Genomic DNA, 20,319 nt, shown 5'->3' with positions numbered 1-20,319 from the left:
GATATTTCCATTATAATTCTTAAGTCTTTTAACAGATATTTCTCTAGGATCCAAGCAAACCACGCTTACAGTATGTTGCATCTTTCCATTATAGTCAGGATTGATCTGATAACTAGCTGCATTACACGCCAAAAAAAAGCAACTTACAGGATACAGTGAATTTTGGCTTCTGAAGTCTTGTTGTAGAAGACAATGAGTGCTTCCTTCTGTTCTTGCTTCTGGAAAAATTATTTGAAAAACTCTTTGGTTATACCTACAAACTCAGAGGGTAAGAAAAATTCACAACTTTTTAAAAGTACTTTTTAAAAATCCTATAACCTCTGAATTGCATATTCAACCCAATGCAAATTAATTCTACCCTGACCTAGTCTCCTTTTGGTTTTTACTTTTAGGTGAGTTAGGATTAAGAATGCAAAAAACTAGTGTCATTAAACTGAGAACAAAAAGGCAGAGTTTTTAAAAGGCAAAAATTTATAAACCCAAATTCTTTGCCCCCAAACTAGCACTATTTGCTAAATTTGACAACAGTGAAATTCTGAAAACACTTGGCACCAATTTATTTATTGTTAAATTTATATGCTGCCCATCTCACTATCAAAGAGACTCTAGGAGATTAATTTCTTAGTCCCTAGGAATGGGAAGCTACCAGAAGTTGAAACAGTGATCTGTTTGGAAATCCCTTAGTAACTTCCTTTTTCCCCTATGGCTAATGTCTATCTCATGGCTAATATATAACTTATATATATATAAAATGTATATAAAGTATATATCCCAAGTTTAATGATACATGTATAATGTATCAAAATGTATACATTATTTGGAATAAAATTATTACATATACACAGTTCTATAATTTAACACAGTTTCAACAAAATGAATATCAGTGGATTTCACATCATCTATGTATTATTTATCAGTTTTGCAACTCAAAACATTTTAGAAATCATAAGACTTTGAAACACCAAAGAAGTCCTGGGACCATTAAATAACTCTAATAGGAAAAGAAATCCTTATTTGACTATTTATGAAACTCTTTGATTTTCTTTTATTCTAAAGTAGCGGTGACCAAGCACATGGAGACTTGCAAATAATTTCATTATTTAAGTTTCTTAGGTGCCTTCCTCCCTACCCGTGTGCTTTACCCTAGAATCCATTTGAAGATGCATTCAATGCACAACATGTGAAGTGGGCCTGACTTAAGATTTTCCACCCATGACATTTATCTTCTAGTAGTTGCCTCTCAAACAAAGGCACAGCTTAAACAAAGTTACTCTGCCTCCTCTCCAATCTGCTGAATGGGCAAACCTTCATTAAAACCTGCAGTCAGTGATCTTGCCTCATAACAAACCTACACAAATAGAACCACCTCTCTCACCTGAGAAACACAAGCATATCATGCCAAAGCCTACTTTACGCTAACCTTCATTATGAATCAATACTATGGTTTGAGCTTTCAAACATACCACAGAGAAAACCCAGAATGGATTTGTTTGGTTTTAAAGTGCTCAGCTTTAGAAACTTATTAGATATGTCCTTTCTTCATGGGTTAGTACAATTCTGAGATGTGGCATTCTAGAATTCTAGATTCTAGAATTTGAAAAAATAAATTACAATTATAATTCATTTAGAAGACAAACAAAACAGAACAATCAACCAATGGAACAGCTTGCCTTTAGCAGTTGTGGGAGCTTCATCACTGGAAGCTTTCAAGAAGAGACTGGACTTCCATCTGTCAAAAATGGTGTAGGGTCTGCTTGGGCAGGGGGTTGGGCTAGATAACCCACAAGCTCCCTTCCAACTCTGTTAATCAGTATCTATGTTTTGCACTTTAAAACAGTTATTTTAGCATTCTAATTAAATACCGCCATATTCCAGACTAATATTTTTGACTTACGCTTTTAAAACCCTTTGCCATTTCCTTTGCAGCTGCTGCCAACTCAGCCTTGGTTCTTGAATTAATGCCTTCTGGAGTTACCACTACCATTTTGCGTTGCTTTGCAGGAAGCTGAGAAAGCACATCAGATTTCAGGCGACGGATCATGACTGTTTCTTCTAACAGGAGCTTCAGTTCCCCAAGGTTGGAAGATCCAGAATAATCCCATCCCCAGGGCCCCTGAAATTCATGCAGGACATTAATGTGAGTTGCAATGCAAAGCGAGAACCTTTCCCTCATCAGCACAATAAACATTTTAAAACACCCAACTCAGCCTCTTAGGAACCATTCGCATAAAAACGAAAAAAACAATGAACTTGTGATTTATGGGTTTGATTATTAGGGTAGATTATATAAAGGCAATATGAAGTAAGTTTAGAGAAAGATCAAAATATATCTGTATTTGTAACTGTTGTGAAGAATATAAGTAGCCACTTCCTTATACTTGTTTCTTTCTTGTTTTTTTTCAACTTTTCTTCTTTTCTTGTATTTTTGGCTTTTTTCTTCTTCATATTACTTTGTTAGTTTTTATCTTCTAGTTTAAAACTTCTAAAAAAAATTATATATACCACCCCCCTTTCCTTATTGTAAAGACTTGCATTTTAATTGTAAGAAGAACTTCAGTACTCATTGGTCCTTTATGGCATTCTAAGGATATCAGTCTCTTTTTTGTAGTCCCGTTGACAAGTCTAATTCAAATAAATCTCTGGATAAAAGTAATGGGATTACTGGCTCTTTACAACCAGCAACAACAACAAAAAAGCTTCTTACTTAAAACAAATAGCTGAGGAGAATGAAGGAGGAACAGTTTGTATGCCAGAATCAGGTCACAGATACCTGGGCATCAGCTTAAAGGTACCCAATGCCCCACTGAATGCACCTTCACCACTACACCAAACTGGCTCTCTTCCAGGGGTGGGCTTCAAATTTTTTAACAACCGGTTCTGTGGGCGTGGCTTAGTTGGTGGGCATGGCTTGGTGGTCATGTGACTGGGTAGGCATGGCTCGGTGGTCATGTTATTGGCTGGGCGTGGCCAACTCAATTTCATTCACATCGAGGCACGCAACTCCTCGCCTGGCCTCTCATGACTGTGGGGATATTGCAACAGTTGTAAGTGTGAAAAATCGTCATAAGTCACTTTTTTCAGTGCCATTGTAACTTTGAACTCCACACAAGCAAAGTACCAGCAAAGGAGGGGAAAAAAACTCCAGAGAAGTTCCTGAGACAGGACGTCTAGTCCTGCCAAGAATGTAATAAGGGTTAACGGAGAGGCAGTTTCTGTAAGCAACACCAGAATGTTTCCTTCCTGTCTTCCTTACAGGATTAGGCTAGAATTTTTTTTCTAACAACCAGTTCTCTGAACTGCTTAGAATGTTAACAACCGGTTCTAGCAAATAGGTGCAAACTGGTAGAATCCCACCCCTGCTCTTTTCTAAGAATGTATCTATGGATGTTGACATAATGTCTAGATTCTAATATCCTTAAAACACTACCCCTTTAACTGTGCTTAAAATTTAGCCAAAAATTCAGTAACAATATACCCTTGTCTATTCAGGGTATATAATTCACATATCTTTTTGCTAATATAAGCTAATATAACCACAAACATTTCCATGCCTAGAGAAAGAGGGTTAAATCAATGAACTCTGGTGTTGCAGAAAACTAGTGGAGCAAATTAGCTGCACTGAGCACGCATAGTAATTTCTTCTTAATGTTTTGTTTTTCAGGATGTGCCTTGTAGTATTCCAAGGTGTCCAAGATTACTCTCATATTATCTTTAATTTGTCTCTTTGGCAGAAATCCATTTTGATCAGGATGAATAAAATTATTTAGATATTTTTTAAGTCTTTCTGCCAATATTGAAGCAAAGATTTCATAATCTGCATTTAGTAGAGATATAGGTCTATAGTTCTTAATTTGTAATGGATCAGCCTCCTCTTTTGGAATAAGTGTAATATAGGCTTCTGACCATGATTTAGGTATCTTCTTCTTTAACATAACTTCATTCATAAATTCTAGCAATGGAAGATTCAACGATTCTTGTAATGTTTTGTAAAATTCTGCCGGAAGTCCATCTGAGCCTGGTGTCTTTTCATTGTTTTGCTTCTTGAGTGCTTCAGTTAACTCCATCGTCATTATATTGCTTTCTAATATTGTTTCAATCTCTTTAGGTATCTGAGGTAAATTAGCATTCTGTAAGTACTGTTTAACTCTTTCCTCATCAATATTCTCTTGCATATATAGTTTCCCATAGAAGTCTCAAATGATTTCCTTCTTCTTTTTACTACCATAGCAAACTTGGCCTTGGTCATCTGTTAATTGCAATATTTTCCTTGATTCTTTCTCCTTTCTCAATTTGTATGCTAACCATCTACCTGGTTTGTTTGTGTCTTCAAAGTAGTTCTGTTTAGCACCTCTAATTTTCTGTGCTAATTCTTCTTTTTCTATTTGACCCATTTTATGTTTAACTATATCCATTTTTAGCTTGATGTCCTTTTTCTGTGGCATTTTCTGTAGCTCTTTTTCAAGTCTTTTATACTCATCCTCTAAGGCCTTAGAGGCTAATCTTTTCAGAGTATTTCTTTTCCTTGTATAGTCTATTATCAAGCCTCTAACATATGCCTTCATTGTATCCCATACATTCTGAATTGATGTATCTTCTTTTTTGTTTTCTCTAAAGAAAAAAGCCAATTCTTTCTCCATCCACTGTGTAAAGTCTTTTCCCTTTAAAATAGTATTATTTAACATCCATCTAGATTTTGTCCTTTCCATTTAATTGTCATTGGATTGTGATCCAATGTACTTGTTTCAATATTTATTTCTTGAATATTAGTTATTAATTCTGTTGACATCCATATCATATCTATTCTGGACCATGATAAGTGTCTATCTGAATAGAAGGTGTATTGTTTAGTTTTAGCATTTCTTTCTCTCCATGTATCTTTTAAGTTTATTTCATCTACCATTTTAAAAAAAGATTTAGGGAGAGTCTTTCTGTTTTGCTTTACTGTTTTCTGTGCTGTATAGTCCAATTTATTGTCTACAATTCCATTAAAATCTCCCATCATAACTATATCAGCATAGTCTAGTTCAATTATTTTCATATGTAATTTTTGGTAGAATTCTTCTTGTTTGTCATTCGGAGCATAGATTGCAACCAGGAGTGTTTTCGTATTATTGTCCATTATTTCCACCATTAGTGTTCTTCCGTCATCATTGGTATAAATCAATTTTGCTGGGATGGTCTCTTTAATATATAAAACCACTCCTCTTTTCTTACATTGTGTCAAGGAAGTAAATATTTTCCCTAGTTTTGGCTGTATCAACAATTGTTCATATTGTTTTTTAATATGTACTTCTTGTAGACAAATTATATCAAATTTTAATTTCTCTAATTTATGAAAGGTTTTCCTTCTTTTAACGGCTGAGTTAAGTCCATTTATATTGATTGTAATCAGTTTTTTTCTCTTCCATGGTTATATTTTGTAGTTTGGTTTAGCAGCTCTTGTAGATCTTAGTTCACGTTGTTCTTTGGCTTCCACCTTTCCACCTACTGCACCTTCTTTTTCAATCGCCATTTGGCAATCCTCTTGGAATTCAATTAGTGAGATTTCTTTTTCTGCCTCTTCCCCTTTCCCTCCAAAAAATTCTGTATAAAATAATTCCGCTTTCTCAATTGAGTCAATTCTATGTCTTTGTTCTTGCCATGTGAATATTAAACCTTCTGGAATCAGCCATCTATAGTTCACCTCCTTTTTAAGTAGCATTTTAGTCAGGAATCGGTATTCTCTTCTCATCTCTCTCACTCTCCTGCGTATTTGTTTCAAGACCACAATCTCCTTGTTTTTATATTTCAATGTTTTCTCTTTTGCCACTTGCAATATTTGTGTTTTAATGGCTTTCTTTGTAAATCTAATGTGAACTTCTCTTGGTAAGCTATTTCTCATCGCATATCTTGTGAAAACTCGATAAATCTCATCTATTCCATCCATCATCTTCTCTTCAGTTATTTCCAAAGCTTCAGCCAGTATTTCTATCATTATCTCAGCTAAGTTTTGTCCTTTTTCTTCATCTACGTTTTGGAATCTAAGATAGAATTCTGATCTACCCATCTCCCATCTCAACATACCACTTTTATCTTGTTCAGCCACTGTTAATCTATTATCAATATCTCCAATCTTCTTGTCTCTTTGTTTATCATCTTCTTCAATTTTTTGGAACCTCTCATCATACTTCAACATCATTTGTTGGATGTTCTCCACGTTTTCATCGGTTTTCCCTGTTCTTTGTTCAATGATCTCTGTTCTTTGTTCAATGTTCTCTAGTCTCTTTTCAATATTCTCTGATCTTGCTTGAATATTTTGAATTCCTTGCACAATCATCTGCAGAGTCACTTTTTCTTGTTCTTTTTCTTGCTTTAACATTGTCTGTATTGAACGTTGTCCTCCAGATGGTGGAGAGGAAGAAGTAGAAGTTGAAGAACCAGGAGCTGTACATTTCCTACTCATTTTAAGCAATTCAAAATCTTCAGGTTCTTCTAAACCTTAATCCAATTGTGAAATAACCAATTGTAGTTCAAAATAAAAATAGTAGAAAAACAGAAGCCAAATAGTAATGATAAAAAAAGGGGGGGAGGACAAAATTTCCTCAGGTTCTTGTATACCTTAATCCAATTAGTAGTTAGATGAAGAAAAAGGCTTGAAAAAAGAAAAAGAAAAGGACAAATTCTTCAGGTTCTTTAACACCTTAATCCAATTGAGAGGTCTCAAATAGAAAAGAGTGCATCAAAATAAACCAGAAAGGTAGATGAAAAAGCAAAAATACCAGGAAAGGAGAAAAAAAGGCTATTTCCTTAAAAAAAAAAAGGAAACATTAATACTAAAGCTTTCCCTTTAAAATAAAAAACAAGTGTAGAGATTGGACTTCCAAAGAAAAAAAAGAAAAACAAAGACAAGCTCCAACAAAGGCAAAGATCCAAATAGCTATTGCAAAAAAAAAGAACAACTAGAAAATCCTAGCTAATAATTCTGTGAACCATGCCTTATATGTCTATAAATTACATAGGAAGTTGTTACAGTTAATTTTGGAATGAAACTTTTCTGTAGAGTAAACAAATGAATCTTTATATGAATATGAATGGACAAAGAACTTTGGAAAAACCTGTGGCATTTTATAAAACAAAATGGCAGATTCTTTAGGGATGCTATTAAAGAGTCATTCTGGATAAAAGGAAGATTTTGGACAAAGAATTTAACACTAAAGTCCATAGACAAGATGTACGACAACAGAAGATCAGATTCTCCTAAGGCTTCTCAGCTTTTATAAGACATAAGACATAAAACATAAGAATTTATTTGTCATTACACTCGCAAGCGGGTGCAACGAAATGAGGTGCTCTTCCACAAGTAAAACTGGACAACACCATTGAAAGAAAAATAAAATTAAACACAACAGACCATACAATAATCTCTATACAATTTAAAAATGTAAATATCCCATTACTCTCAGCCATTAAATTCCACAAAAATCTTATGACCCTGCATTCAAACTCAAAACTGCACTTGGATAAAAACTGTTCTTAAATCTAGTCGTCCTTGTTCTTAATACCCTGAATCTCCTTCTTGATGGTAATAGTTCAAAGAGCTGATGTCCCGGATGAGAGGACTCATTCAATATATTAAATATCTTCCTCTTACATCTATTCCTATACCGTTCTTCCAAAGAGGGGAGTGAGCAGCCAATGATGTTTTGGGCCATCTTAATCACCCTCTGAATTGCCTTTTTCTCTGCCACTGTGCAGCTCGAGAACCATACACAGAGACAGTAGGATAATATACTCTCAATTGAACTCCAATAGAAGGTAGTCAGTAGACTCTCAGCCAGTTGTTGTTTCCTAAGAATCCTTAGTAAATACAACCGTTGTTGTGCCTTCTTAATTAAAGCAGCGGTGTTTGCACTCCAGGTCAGGTCATTTGTAATGATGGTCCCGAGATACTTACATTCAACCACCTGTTCCACACGAACTCCCTCTATATACAGTGGCTGAATGTCTGCTCTTTTTTTCCTATAGTCCACTATAACCTCCTTGGTGGTCTTAATGTTAAATAGAAGATTATTATTTTTGCACCAGTGGGATAGCTGTAATACCTCATCCCGATATATCATTTGCTCAAGAAGGACTAAATTTTATTTCCATTAAGAGCTTCATTTTAAAAAAAGCAAGACAATTACAGGTGCATGCATTCTACAGCCAGTTAGTGCTGTACAGTTATTTTCTCTACAGAAAGGAATCTGCAAACCAAATTTGCTAAATCTATATATAGCATGAAATGCTCTCCAGTCTGAAAATTATTCCCAAATAGCCTTTTTTTCCTGGCAGACATGTAAGTATACCTAGATTACCTGTTTAGCATCACAGTAGCGGACCCCAAAATCATGGAACTGAGGGAAGAAGGTTGGTCGGACCACTGCAATCTGCGTGTACAGCTCTGCGGGACGTGACATGGCAGGAGTTCCTGATAATAAAATTACTCGTTTGGCAGCCTGCATGGGAATAATATCAAAAAAGTGAATTATACCAAGCAATGAGGAGGAGGGGAAAACTTTCTTGGTCAGAAATGGTGGATTTAGGTGCCAACTTGCTTTAATCCCACCTCTACTGGCAACTCAACAGGTGGCCGTAGGCAAGGCACTCTTACTCAGATATGGAAGCAATTTGTGCAGAAGAACAGTTTTAAGTTTCTTTGTAGCACTGTACTTTGGACATTCAAATAGCATGCTAGATAGCAGACAAAACAGAGTACTTTACAACATTTTTTCCTGTTAGCTGATGCTTGATTCCAGTTAAATAAAGGGAACCCCAATTGATTAGTGTTATTCTTAGTCCAGCCCTTCCCTGTAGGAGCTTCCCTCTAAAAGGTTTCTGATGAAAAAGGGCACTTGTCAGATCAACAAAAGCAAATCCAAGAAAATGGAAATGGTCTTCTTCTGGTTTTTGAATATTTTTATTCCTGTGTACAGGTAGCCCTCGCTTACTGACTGCCTTGTTCAATAATCATTCAAAGTCACGGTGATGCTGAAAAAATAAATTTACAATTTACATGATCTTCACATGCCTCAATCATGAGCTCACTATTACAGCCCATATGTATTGTCCTGTGCCTGAGCTGTTTTCTCCTCCCTCCCTCCCTTTGCGGAGTGAAGAGGAAAGGTTTACAAAAAAAAGCAAGCAGGCACATGGGGAGTACATCAGTTGTTATAGTGTGCTCAAGGCTGTCACTGCCACTGCATTACTTTCCATGTGTATTCCCGACTATGAATCTGTTTACTCTCTTATAATCCCTTCCGCTCCAATGAATGTAAGTAGGATCAATTGCTAGTTATCCTAGGGCTGAGATAAACATTCCAGAGAGCTGGGGAGTAGAGAAAAGGAAAACACAGCTATGGTCATGTGATTTTCCACCTAGCGACCGCTTTGCTTAATGACAGAACTGCTAGTCCCAATTGTAGACACTACACAAAGATTACCTATATATAAGAAAAAACCTGATTTACTTGTCCTAGGGAGGGGGAAAACAACATGGTGACTTTCTGGTATCTTGGTTTGTAACTCTATCCAGTAGCCAGGCTAATCACAAATGCTGGTAAATGAAGTCCAAAGCACTTACAAAGTTCCTCATTGCTTATCTCATTTATATTGAAATAAGGCAGCCACTGCCAGCAGGTGATGGCATATACTGCACTGAAAGAAGAACTTGGGGGGGGGGGGATTTTAAGCTACATAAATCGACAACAAAAATTAGGAATTGGATAGAATCTTTGTGTTTTTTTTAACCTGTTTTGCAAATAGGTTGGCTATAATATTAGTGGTAAGAGATGGCATAAATACTAGAATATCTTATTTTCACATAACTTTTCTATCAACCTATAGTGAAAGAACTAAATGAAGAGCATACGAAGGACATTTTAAGAAGTAAAACCACCGAAGGTGCAAAAAATGCCCTATTTCCATGCAGTGATTTTAAAAGATTTCCATAGCCTGTGGTTACTATGCTCTTTGCTGTGCTTTGCACCATGGTGATTATTCAAATCCATATTGCACTGGAGCTACAATTATAGCCATCTTCCAGATGCCAATCTCTCCTGCCTTAATCAGCTGCTTGGCTGCTTAAGTCAAGGGTGTTGTAACCAAATAGCTGATAATGATTTTAATACAGACACTTTTTTAAAAAGAAAGACCGATTGGGAGACTGGATCTGGTTTTCATTTCTGTCATAAAAGAGAATAGATACAAAGTTACAGTGTTAACTTTGAAAGAAGCCCAAGGTTAGAATCCAAAATCTATTGTGTCCCATCATCATCACAAGGCATCCAAATTCGACCTGAAACTGAACAGATGCAAAAATAACTGTTTGATTTTTGACAGCAACATATATTCCAACTTTAAACAGAATAAAGAGCATTGAGAGTATATAAAAAGAGTGAACACTTAACCGTAGGTAAGGAAAAAAGAAAGCCATGAGGAGTAGATCTATGAATACATTGGCTAAAAAAAAAATCTGACAGAATCTGCCCTTAAAAATATTAAAGCCCTAATTATCCAATTATAGTGAGTGGTATTCTGATAGATAAAACTGAGCATTAGGTTCTCCAAGTTTCCAGACTAGTAAAGAATACTTTTTGAAGCCCGCACACACGAAAATCAGATTCATGGTAGCTCTTATTTTCAGGGGTAAACGAATGATGCAAACACACTTTCAGAAGCCATATTAACAGTTTCTATAGTCGCATAGCGCAAAGGGTTTATATTTTCCAAAGCCATGCAGAGAAAAACTAATTCAGCAGCCATTGTTTCCTGTATTTCAGTGGATGGATGTTAGTCATTATATACTGGAAAGTTGCATAATATGGCATTTCAGCATTAAAAATAAAACTTAATGTTTTATTAGTATGCATCTTCATACAAATTTAATTCATTGTTTGCCACTGAAAAATTTGAGACTTGTAATTCATCAAACATATTCCATATTCACCACTATTGTAGGTAATTCAACCCACATGATTATAGCTCAATGATAAATGATTACAGAGTAAGAATTTCAGAACTTCTACCACTTCTGTGTACCAATGCAACAGAATCCTATATTCCTCTGGTCTATTTTATACTTTGTCCTAGGAACAAAGGAGGAAGTCAATGCATTGGCTTTAGATATGCCATTAAACAGATTGCATTCAAGAAGGATCACTATTATCTAGAGAATTTTGAGTAGGTATATTTGTGGAGAATGATTTAAAGTTTAACACACTACAGGAAAAATCAGTTACAGAAAGGTTGAATATTAAAAAAAAGAGTTATTTTGGATATCCTGTTGTAAAATGATGATGATGATATCATATCATAGTACATATTAGTCCTTCCCAGTATGTTGTGATACAATTATTGTTGTATATATTATTGTAAATATGCTACCAAGAGTTATTTTTATGTGAATTGGAAGGACATATACTGTTAAGTCTTGAAATAAATAAAATAAAACAGGATACAGAAGTAGAGTCTGAATCTAGATGATCTGGAAGCTACATACCGGTAATTACTTTTGATAGTAACTGTTCTAGAGATAGAAAAGTAGGTAATCTATGCATGGTCTAGATGTGCACTTTAGAGCAGCGGCCGCCAACCGGTGGGCTGAAGCCCACTTGTGGGCTGTAAGAAAATTTTGGTGGGCCGCAGAGAAATCTCACCTCCCCCAAAGCAATTAATCCAGGCTGCACAGAAACACAAGGCTGCGCAGCCCACATGGCCCGCGGGAACCTTCCCCACCCACTCACTCCTTACCCAGCAAACTTGCCTGCTAAATTGCTGTTTTTCCTTTTTCCAACCATCATCTGTTCTGCTGTGCCAGGAGATTTAGATTAGCTAGGAAGCAGGAAATGGTTGGATTTCTTGCTTTCTAGCTAGTCTTTAGCTCTTTGGCTCTGCTTTTAAGCACAGCCGGACCTCCCTTAGGACTGAAGCTTCTATTATTCAGTGCAGACTCATGGCAAACGAATTTGAGAGACTGAGTTAGCTGATGACAGATAGATAGCTCACTGAATGATTCTGTGAGCAACTCAATCTGCTTGCCTGCTTTGCCTGATTTTGGGTAAATGTTGCCCATTTTTTATATAAAAAATTCAATATTTATATAAATATTTATAATATTTACATACAAGCCATGCCCAGCCAGTCACATGACCACCAAGCCACACCCACAAATTAGGCCATGCCCACAGAATCGGTTAGTGGTCCCTGAGATTTAAAATTGTGAGTTTGGTGGTCCCTGAGTTCCAAAAGGTTGGCGACCCCTGCTTTAGAGCATTTGAGCTATTGCCAGCCCCAAACTGTGCAAGTTGTATTTTCAATTATGAGAGTGCATTTATTTATTTTATTCAATTTGGATCCTGTTCAAACTGTTTTTGATTCATATTCCAATTTGGGATATGAAACCAACTCAGGAGATGATATTATACATTCATAACTTTCATATAGCTGCCTAAATTTTTAGCAAGTGAGCATCAATACTTTATCATGGATGAATGAGAAATCTACAGTGGATATGCCAAGAATATTTCTGTTCATAATTGCTTTTGAAACTTATGGAATCTTAGACTTTAAGCCCATGTTTCATACATGGGCCTATTTGAAGTGTCTATATATATCACTGCTCAAAAGTCCTTTCCTTAGCAAATTATATTTAAAATGGATGGTAAAAAACAGCACTTTATCTTAAGAAGTTATCAATGTGTAACTGATACTAAAATTAAGATAAGCTTTAAATGTTACAATGGTGCCAATTTTCCTTTGCTCAATGCAATTTTCATATCAGTTTCAATTTGAAACTTCAACCTCACTTTTTAATCAGGTTTTGATTACATGTCATCATTTTCACATTACTTTTGATACTTATAAAGCCTATATTAAACAGTCCTAGAAGAGGAACGTGGTGTTTTCATTTTAATTGGTGAATAACAACATTGTGAATACTAACATATCAACATTTATAGAAAATAAAGAGGAAAAGATAAAGATCCTCTCAGGTCAAATTTAATTTCTAGTGACTACATAGACACAACAAAGAAAATTTGCTTGCAAACATTTTTATGGACCATAGTAACCCTAATCTTAGCCCTAATACTAACCCTAGTTTCATTTTCATTTGCAATGGAATTTTACCATGTATTTTACTGTGGTCCATAAAAAGTTCTGAACGTAAACCTGTCACTTACCCTAACCCTAACCCTAATCCCAATCTTACTTTCATTTTCATTGGCAGTTTGATTTTCCCATGTATTTTACTGTGCTCCATAGAAAGCTGTCATTTCCCACTTGTGGGATCAGTACTCACCAGTGCTCACAGCTCCACAGATGAAGCTGCCTCTTGCATAAAACCATCTCCACAACACACACATCCCAGGCCAGGCCACCAACTCAGAAAGGCTGGGGAACACTGGTCTAAGGAGATGTAATCCTAGCCCTGGTTTTAACCCTGGTTGAATTTTCATTGGCCATATTTTACAATGGTTCAAAAAAGGTCCAAACAAAAAGCTGTCACTTCCACTTTCCTGACTAAGAATCTATCCTAGACATTACAGCCCTGAGTCTAAGGAGACCTAATCCTAACCCTAATCCTAGGTTCATTTTCATTGCCAATGGAACTTTCACAATAACATTGGAAAGTCCCATGACTAGTTAAAATTAAACAAGGACTAGTATTAGGGTTAGGGTGACGTTTCCTTGGAGTCAGTACTGAAAATTGCCATCAGGGTAAGATTTGCAGAGGTTCCCAAAAAGAAAGAGAGAGAGTGACAGCTTTTCTTTCAGACTTATTTGGTGATCACAGTAAAATGCTTGGCAAAATCCCATTAGCAGTGGACATTAAGCAAGGGCTAGGCTTTGGGTTAGGGTTAGATTTCCTCCGAGTCAGGGCTGAAAACTGACATCTGGTTTGATTCCTGGATGTTCACTATAGAAAGGGAGGATGAGAGACTTTCATTTGGACTTATATGTGGAACATATGGTACTAAAATGCATGGGAAAATCCCACTGCCAGCGAAAATTAAACAGAAGTTAGACTAGGATTAGTGTTAGGGACAGGGTTAGGTTTTCTTGGAACCAGGGATGAAAACTGACTTGGGGTTTACATTCATAGAAGTAAGGGTTTTTTTAGAGAACCTCTTCGAATGTGTCCCTGATGTCAGGTTTCGGCCCTTACTCCAAGGAAATCTAAACCTAACCCTAACTCTAGTTTTATTTTCACTGGCAGTGGGATTTTTCCACCCCCATCTCTCCTTCACACTCAGATTTCTTTTATCAGACTGTGGTCTGTGCTTCTTTCTTCTGTCTGCCAAAGTCATTCTCATACAGTATACCATTACATCATCTATCTAAAACCTTTCCATATCAGATACCTCTGGAAAAAAAAATGCTGTTGTGTTAATCACAACATAAAAACCAGAGCTTAGACCTAAGAGTGCTTGCCCACAAGAAATAACCTTTGATTCTTTTCTTTTGAGCCACAAAGTCACAATGGGCATCTGTAAACAGAAAAGAAAAAAATAAATCTGGTGTTCTATTTATGTTAGTTCACAGGGAGAAAGTATAAGGTAAGGCTTTAGAGTCAAGGCCATTTCACTATATTCTTCAGGACGGATGTTTAAACTCCAACTCTATAACTCCAACTCAACTTGTCTCTGTATTGCTGCTCTTTAATATCTATAGCTTTCTCATAAGTTTCTAACCAACACACACACCAAGGCTTCTGAACACACAGGGCCTAGCTGTCTCTATGTTCACAATTCATATACTCACCTTTAAGAGAGGCATTGCAGTCCGACATCGAGCTGTTTTACTGTTCTTAAGAAAATGGGACTCATCCTGAAATTGGAGAAATGGAAACACAATAAATTTTGAATGGCAGGAAAACTGCTTTGGGGCCTGGTTTTGAATAAATAGTTCTGAAGTATTTTATGTGTTTTGAGCCCAGAAATGGATCAATCTCAATGGGCCCAGCAATACGCTGAATGAAAAACCAACACAAGATGATTTATTGAAATGTAAATTATTGATAACAATCACCAAGTCTATGTTTTCCAATCAACAATCGCAGCCAGACATACATGGGAAGTAGAAGAAAAATCCTTCTAAACGATTACTATTCTTTTGTTATCACAAACTTCCTCTTATATGCAGATAACTGTCAGTCCCCTACTATACCAACCTTTCCAAATGAAGGGGTTAATGAGAAATATCAGAAAGGAGGAAATCTAATTAGGAACCAACTGGTTTGCTGTTAAAGGCTCACCAGGTAGATAATAACCTACCATTTGAGAGCCCCCTTTCAGTAATGAACTCTCTCCTGAGTGCTGTTAGGAGACGGAGCTTCAGGACAAGGAGGAAATTGGAAATGTCTCTGAAAGTATACTCATCTTATCTGCATTTCGGCAAGTAAGCAGCCATGCAGAGAAAGGATAATAGACCCCCCCCTTCAACTCTAAGACGCTGCTTTCTCCAGCTTGATTAGTGATAAGATTATGCTAATAACAAGTCACCAGCAGAGGGAGGATTGAAGACAGAGATGACAGAGCAGAACACCTCGTGGGAGCTAATTCACAGTGAAATACAAACTCGGAACTCTGCAAAATAGTCAGCAAGGACACCATGAAACCATATTTGTTTGTAAGGGGGATTCATACATTGTCCTAATTACAGGTAGTCCTTGGCTAACAACCATTCACTCAGTGACTGTTTGATGTTATTAATAGAGCTGAATGAGGAGAGAGCTGGTCCTCAAAGTTGCAGCCGTTGCAGGGTCCCCACAGTCACATGATCATGATTTGAGTGCATGGCAACCATCCTGCAATTATGATGGTTACAGTGTTCTGTGATCACTATTTATGACTTTCACTGGTGGCTTCCAACAAGTGAAGACAATGGGGAGGACAATAGGAAGTTGCAAATAGTGATTGTGTAATGTTGTGCCTAATAAACCGTACCAGATTAACAACTGCAACAGGGGACTGCTCTAACTGCTGCCATAAGTTGGTGTGGTCATGTGACGTCACACTTTATGACCATGTCGCTTAGCAACGGAGTTCCCAGTCACAACTACCATTGGGGACTACCTATATTTATTCTGTATTAACATGAAGATACTGACCAGGGGAAGGCAATCAGTTTCTAAGAAGTTATTATTTGATTGTAAGACAGAATAATTCCTGTGGCACATCTTGCAAGAATCAGGACACACTTCTAACATGCAAGGTCAACAATACACGAACAGAGTTCATGGTCACCCTTTATCTACAGTAGACTAGAGCACGGGTGTCAAATTCACCGCATCACATTGCCATCATGTGACAAATCTCAATGGTTTTTCCCTTCACGGAGCTGGGGTGGGCGTGGCCTGCTGGTGACACTTCCGGACCGCGGGCCACCAGTTTGACACCCCTGGACTAGAGATAAACTTTTTTATTTCTAAAGATACAAAAAGAGTTGTTTACAGTTAATTTTGTTCAGCAATAAATTTAAGCCTTTTGTCGCAATTATTTACCTGAAATGGTGATTACACAAGAGATCGGAATCTTAACATAAAGCATTAATGTATCCTATGCAAATATTAGGTTGCAGGTAGGTTATCCTAACAGGCCAACAGCTGAGACAAGTTTTAAATCCGGAATGCATTTAAATGCATAAGAAGCAATTGCATGTTATTCCCATTATGCTGAAACAGGTTTCCCACCTCTATCTTTAAGATTCCACCAAAATTAGGTCACCTCCTGAAGGCTACTTACAACAATCACAACTTGGAAGGTGGTTTTGAGCTGTTTCTCAACCTTGCTTAGAAGGTCAAAACTGACAATGTTAATCGGTTTTGCCGAGACTTGGTCTTTGCCTGTTGCTATGACTCTGATGGTATCTGGGCTGAGAGAAGGAAGCCATCTATGGAAAGCCTAAAGAAGTAGGGGAAAAATAAAAGCGAAGATTTTTTTTTCATCTGAATAGCTTAAAGATTATAGCTAATAAAAACCTTGTTATAATTTATATAGCTCACTTTTAAGCCTACAGATTGCTATGCAATTCTTAACTGTATTTACTTTCCACCATACAGAGATCATTGCTTCTTATTGTTTTTTACATTAGGTTTTATCTTTGTAAGTTGCCTGGAGTCACCAAGAGTGACTTAGGCCACCATATAAATTTTCTTATATAAATAAAATAAATACCTGAACCTAGTCAAAATATAAAGTGTAATTGAAAGCAGAAAAAAAAATAGAAATAATAATACACTTGTATTACTTTTCAGGTAGTAAGCTGCTTTTGAGACTTTGTTCCTTGTTTTTCCCACCCATCTAGAAATAAGTATTTCCTTAAAATATCGCATTGTAAAATGCAGACATTTTCACAGAAATGGCCCAATCTGCATCAGGGTTGAAAAGATGTAGTAGGGAGCCCCCACTGCCATAAGACATTCCATGCAAAATGTTCAACCTGATAAGGATGGTCTGCATAACAACACAGTTTGTTTTAATCATGATTCGTTGCACAAGTCACAGTGGTCCTATTTACACACGATACTAAGCCATAAGCCAAGGGTATGTAACTTAACACTTAAGACTTATAAAGCACTTCGCACTACTTTACAGCCCCCGCTGAGCAGTTTACAGAGTCAGCATATTGCCCCCAACAATCTGAGTCCTCATTTTACCAGCCTTGGAAGGATGGAAGGCTGAGTCAACCTTCAGCCAGTCAGGATTGAACTCCTGGCAATGGGCAGAGTTAGCCTGTAATACTGCATTCTAACTACTGCACCACCTCGGCTTCTATAACACGTAACATTTTTCAGATCACTCTTCTAAAAGCAGGTGAGTCCAAAATGCAGAATGGAAAGGTCAGGAATAAAAGAAAAAAAACTCTGAGCTGCTCTTAAAACATACCCCAAAAGGTGAAATAGTTTTCCCCTTACTTTTCAGACATCTATTTCGAAAACCCAAAATAAAATTACTGCCCTTTTCAAATAATTAATGAAAACAAAACAGCAATAAAGGGACAGTCTTCAAGGATAGCACTTTCCTATCAGAGGTGGTATTCAGCAGGTTCTTCTGACCAGTTCTGGAGAACTGGTAGCGGAAATTTTGAGTAGTTCAGGCAAATACCACTTCTGACTAGACCTGCCCCCTCTATTCTCTGCCTCCTGAGTGCCAGCTGATCAGCTGGGTCTTCTTTTGTTGCCCTGCACAGGAGAACGGAGCTGGAAAGCAGGTTAGTGGGGTGGAGAGAAAATGGGGATTTTACAGCATCCTTTCCCTGGACTGGGTGGGAATGGAGATTTTATAGTATCCCACCAAGTAGTACACCCACCAAGCCCTGTCTATCAAGCCACACCACGTTCACCAAGCCACAGAACCAGTAGTAAATAAATTTGGATCCCACCACTGTTTCCTATGGTTTTATCAGATTTGAAGCTAGTGAAAAAAATTCCACCATCTTTCAGAATATAGAAGCTAAGCACCGCTGATAAACAAAGCTCTCCAAATAGAGATTACCTCAGCCCATGTATATCTCACAGAAGAAGGAGCCACCACCAGCAAGGGCCACTCTTTTTGATAATAGGCAGCGATGCAGATTGCCTGGATAGTTTTCCCTAAGCCCATGTCATCTGCAAGGAGCAAACGACCTTCCCTGGAGATAGCAAAACTGTAGGGGATAAAACAAAAAGGCAAGGCTGTTGCTTGTAAGTCCGTCAGGACCAACATGTCCAGCATAGGTTGTGCTTTCTCAAGAGGACTGAGGACTTGACTCACTCTACGCCTTTTCTCTGGAATGGCAGAAGGCTTGTCACAAGTTTAGGATCCACTTCTACAAGGTCTGCTTCCGGGGGATCTGCTGCTTTTGACAGAGATTTCTCAAACTGTGTCACAAAGGCCATTATTACTGGTTTTGGTAATGGTTTCAGCTGAACATCTGGAAGGCTCTTTACTAGTTCCACTGAAAAGAATATAGACAGAACAGATTGGTCAATTTAGAAAATCTATATAGTCACCTATTTTATTTATCAACTCTGGTTAGCTAACAACCTGAGCTTAAAGTTTGCTATAATTTAAGAACTGAAAATCAGCACACAGATTATGTCTGTTCACCTTAATTCCTAGAAACTGATACGTGTGTGTGTGTTTTATGAAGTGTAAGTGTATAGGTGTATAGGTGTAAGTGAATACTCAATTAAGAAAAGATTCCAAATCACTCCAAATTATTTCATGAATAATATTCCTAACTTCAGCAGGGCAGCTACAAATAGGGAAGAAAACACAATTCACCAGGAAGTTACCAAAATATAAGCATTATTTTATGCCGAGCCCTAATTCTAGCAATTCACTTCTAAGCAATGAAAATGTTGCTGCACTGTCTTAGGCCTTTCAATCAATGAACATTTCTCAATCTTTTTTGAAAAAAAAAATGAAAGTCCTAAAATACAGAAACTGAAAAGTAAAAAGTAATTCTGACAATTTACTCAGGAATTCAAACCTGTACTCACTTTGTCCATCATAAGAGCTTTAGTACTGACAGCAAACTACAGGCTGTTTATTTCTCCAAAGTAGCCAGATTAGACCTCCTACTATGAGATAAAATCCTTCATTCCGAAAGCACATAAATATATGAAAGGATTTATATTTGTAATTGTAGGATACATATGCTAAGCATTAAGTATGCTTTCCTTGCTTTGATCTATACTATACTAACAAGACAAATAGCTTGACTTTGCTGAAACAGAGACCCCATAGGGTTGTGCTGCTCAGAAAGTCACACATTAGAATTATACGCTGGCAAACTGCAGCTATTACACTCTTTTTACTGCTTTGAAAAAGAGGAGGAAATAAGAATGTCTCTGTAGCTGGAGTGATTCATTCAGGAGATGTTTTATTTCTTGTTCCAAGTCATCTTTTATCTTAATACAATGAAGCAATTTAGGTAATAGCTAAATGTGCATAGCTGAATATAGAGATGGAATGGAGAGAGGGAGAGGATGGGTGGATAGATAGATAGATAGATAGATAGATAGAGATGAGATACTCATAGTAAAAGGATGTAACATATCCAAGACAATGCATTGAAGCAACCAAAAGAATATCAAACCAATTTCCCATATTCACATCCCTAGCCACAAAGAAAACTGCTTGTTTAAATGGGTGATGTTCATGCAGTTCCTTACTTAAACACAGCAGCGAAAGCAAAGTGTGCACTGGATTTGAACTAATTCTAAATAATTGGGTAGATAACATTTACAAGAAAACAAGGAGAGCCTGAATAGTTTGTTGTGTTTTCTTCCACATCAAAGCAATAGCTTGAATA

The 20,319-nt window shown here is 36.9% G+C and overlaps 1 protein-coding gene across 3 annotated transcripts in view; it reads right to left on the bottom strand.

Moving 5' to 3' along the window:
* Window positions 1–20,319, bottom strand: part of SMARCAL1 (SNF2 related chromatin remodeling annealing helicase 1) — a 40,752-nt gene that overhangs the window by 6,491 nt on the left and 13,942 nt on the right. For all 3 annotated transcript variants that reach the window (XM_087920514.1, XM_026708032.2, XM_026708033.2), the window contains 7 exons: window positions 18,774–18,957; window positions 18,516–18,666; window positions 16,764–16,922; window positions 14,782–14,847; window positions 8,337–8,477; window positions 1,895–2,113; window positions 148–218 (listed from right to left, as the gene is read on the bottom strand). In XM_087920514.1, coding sequence (XP_087776640.1) covers window positions 148–218; window positions 1,895–2,113; window positions 8,337–8,477; window positions 14,782–14,847; window positions 16,764–16,922; window positions 18,516–18,666; window positions 18,774–18,957 — 991 coding nt within the window. The remainder of the gene's footprint in view (window positions 1–147; window positions 219–1,894; window positions 2,114–8,336; window positions 8,478–14,781; window positions 14,848–16,763; window positions 16,923–18,515; window positions 18,667–18,773; window positions 18,958–20,319) is intronic.

This window comes from Pseudonaja textilis, chromosome 1, assembly GCF_049901715.1.
Source record: "Pseudonaja textilis isolate UNSWEBS1 chromosome 1, rPseTex1.2, whole genome shotgun sequence".
Lineage (NCBI taxonomy): Eukaryota > Metazoa > Chordata > Lepidosauria > Squamata > Elapidae > Pseudonaja > Pseudonaja textilis.
Note: the sequence above shows the minus strand (reverse complement) of the source record. Positions and strands in the feature narration are given on the sequence as shown.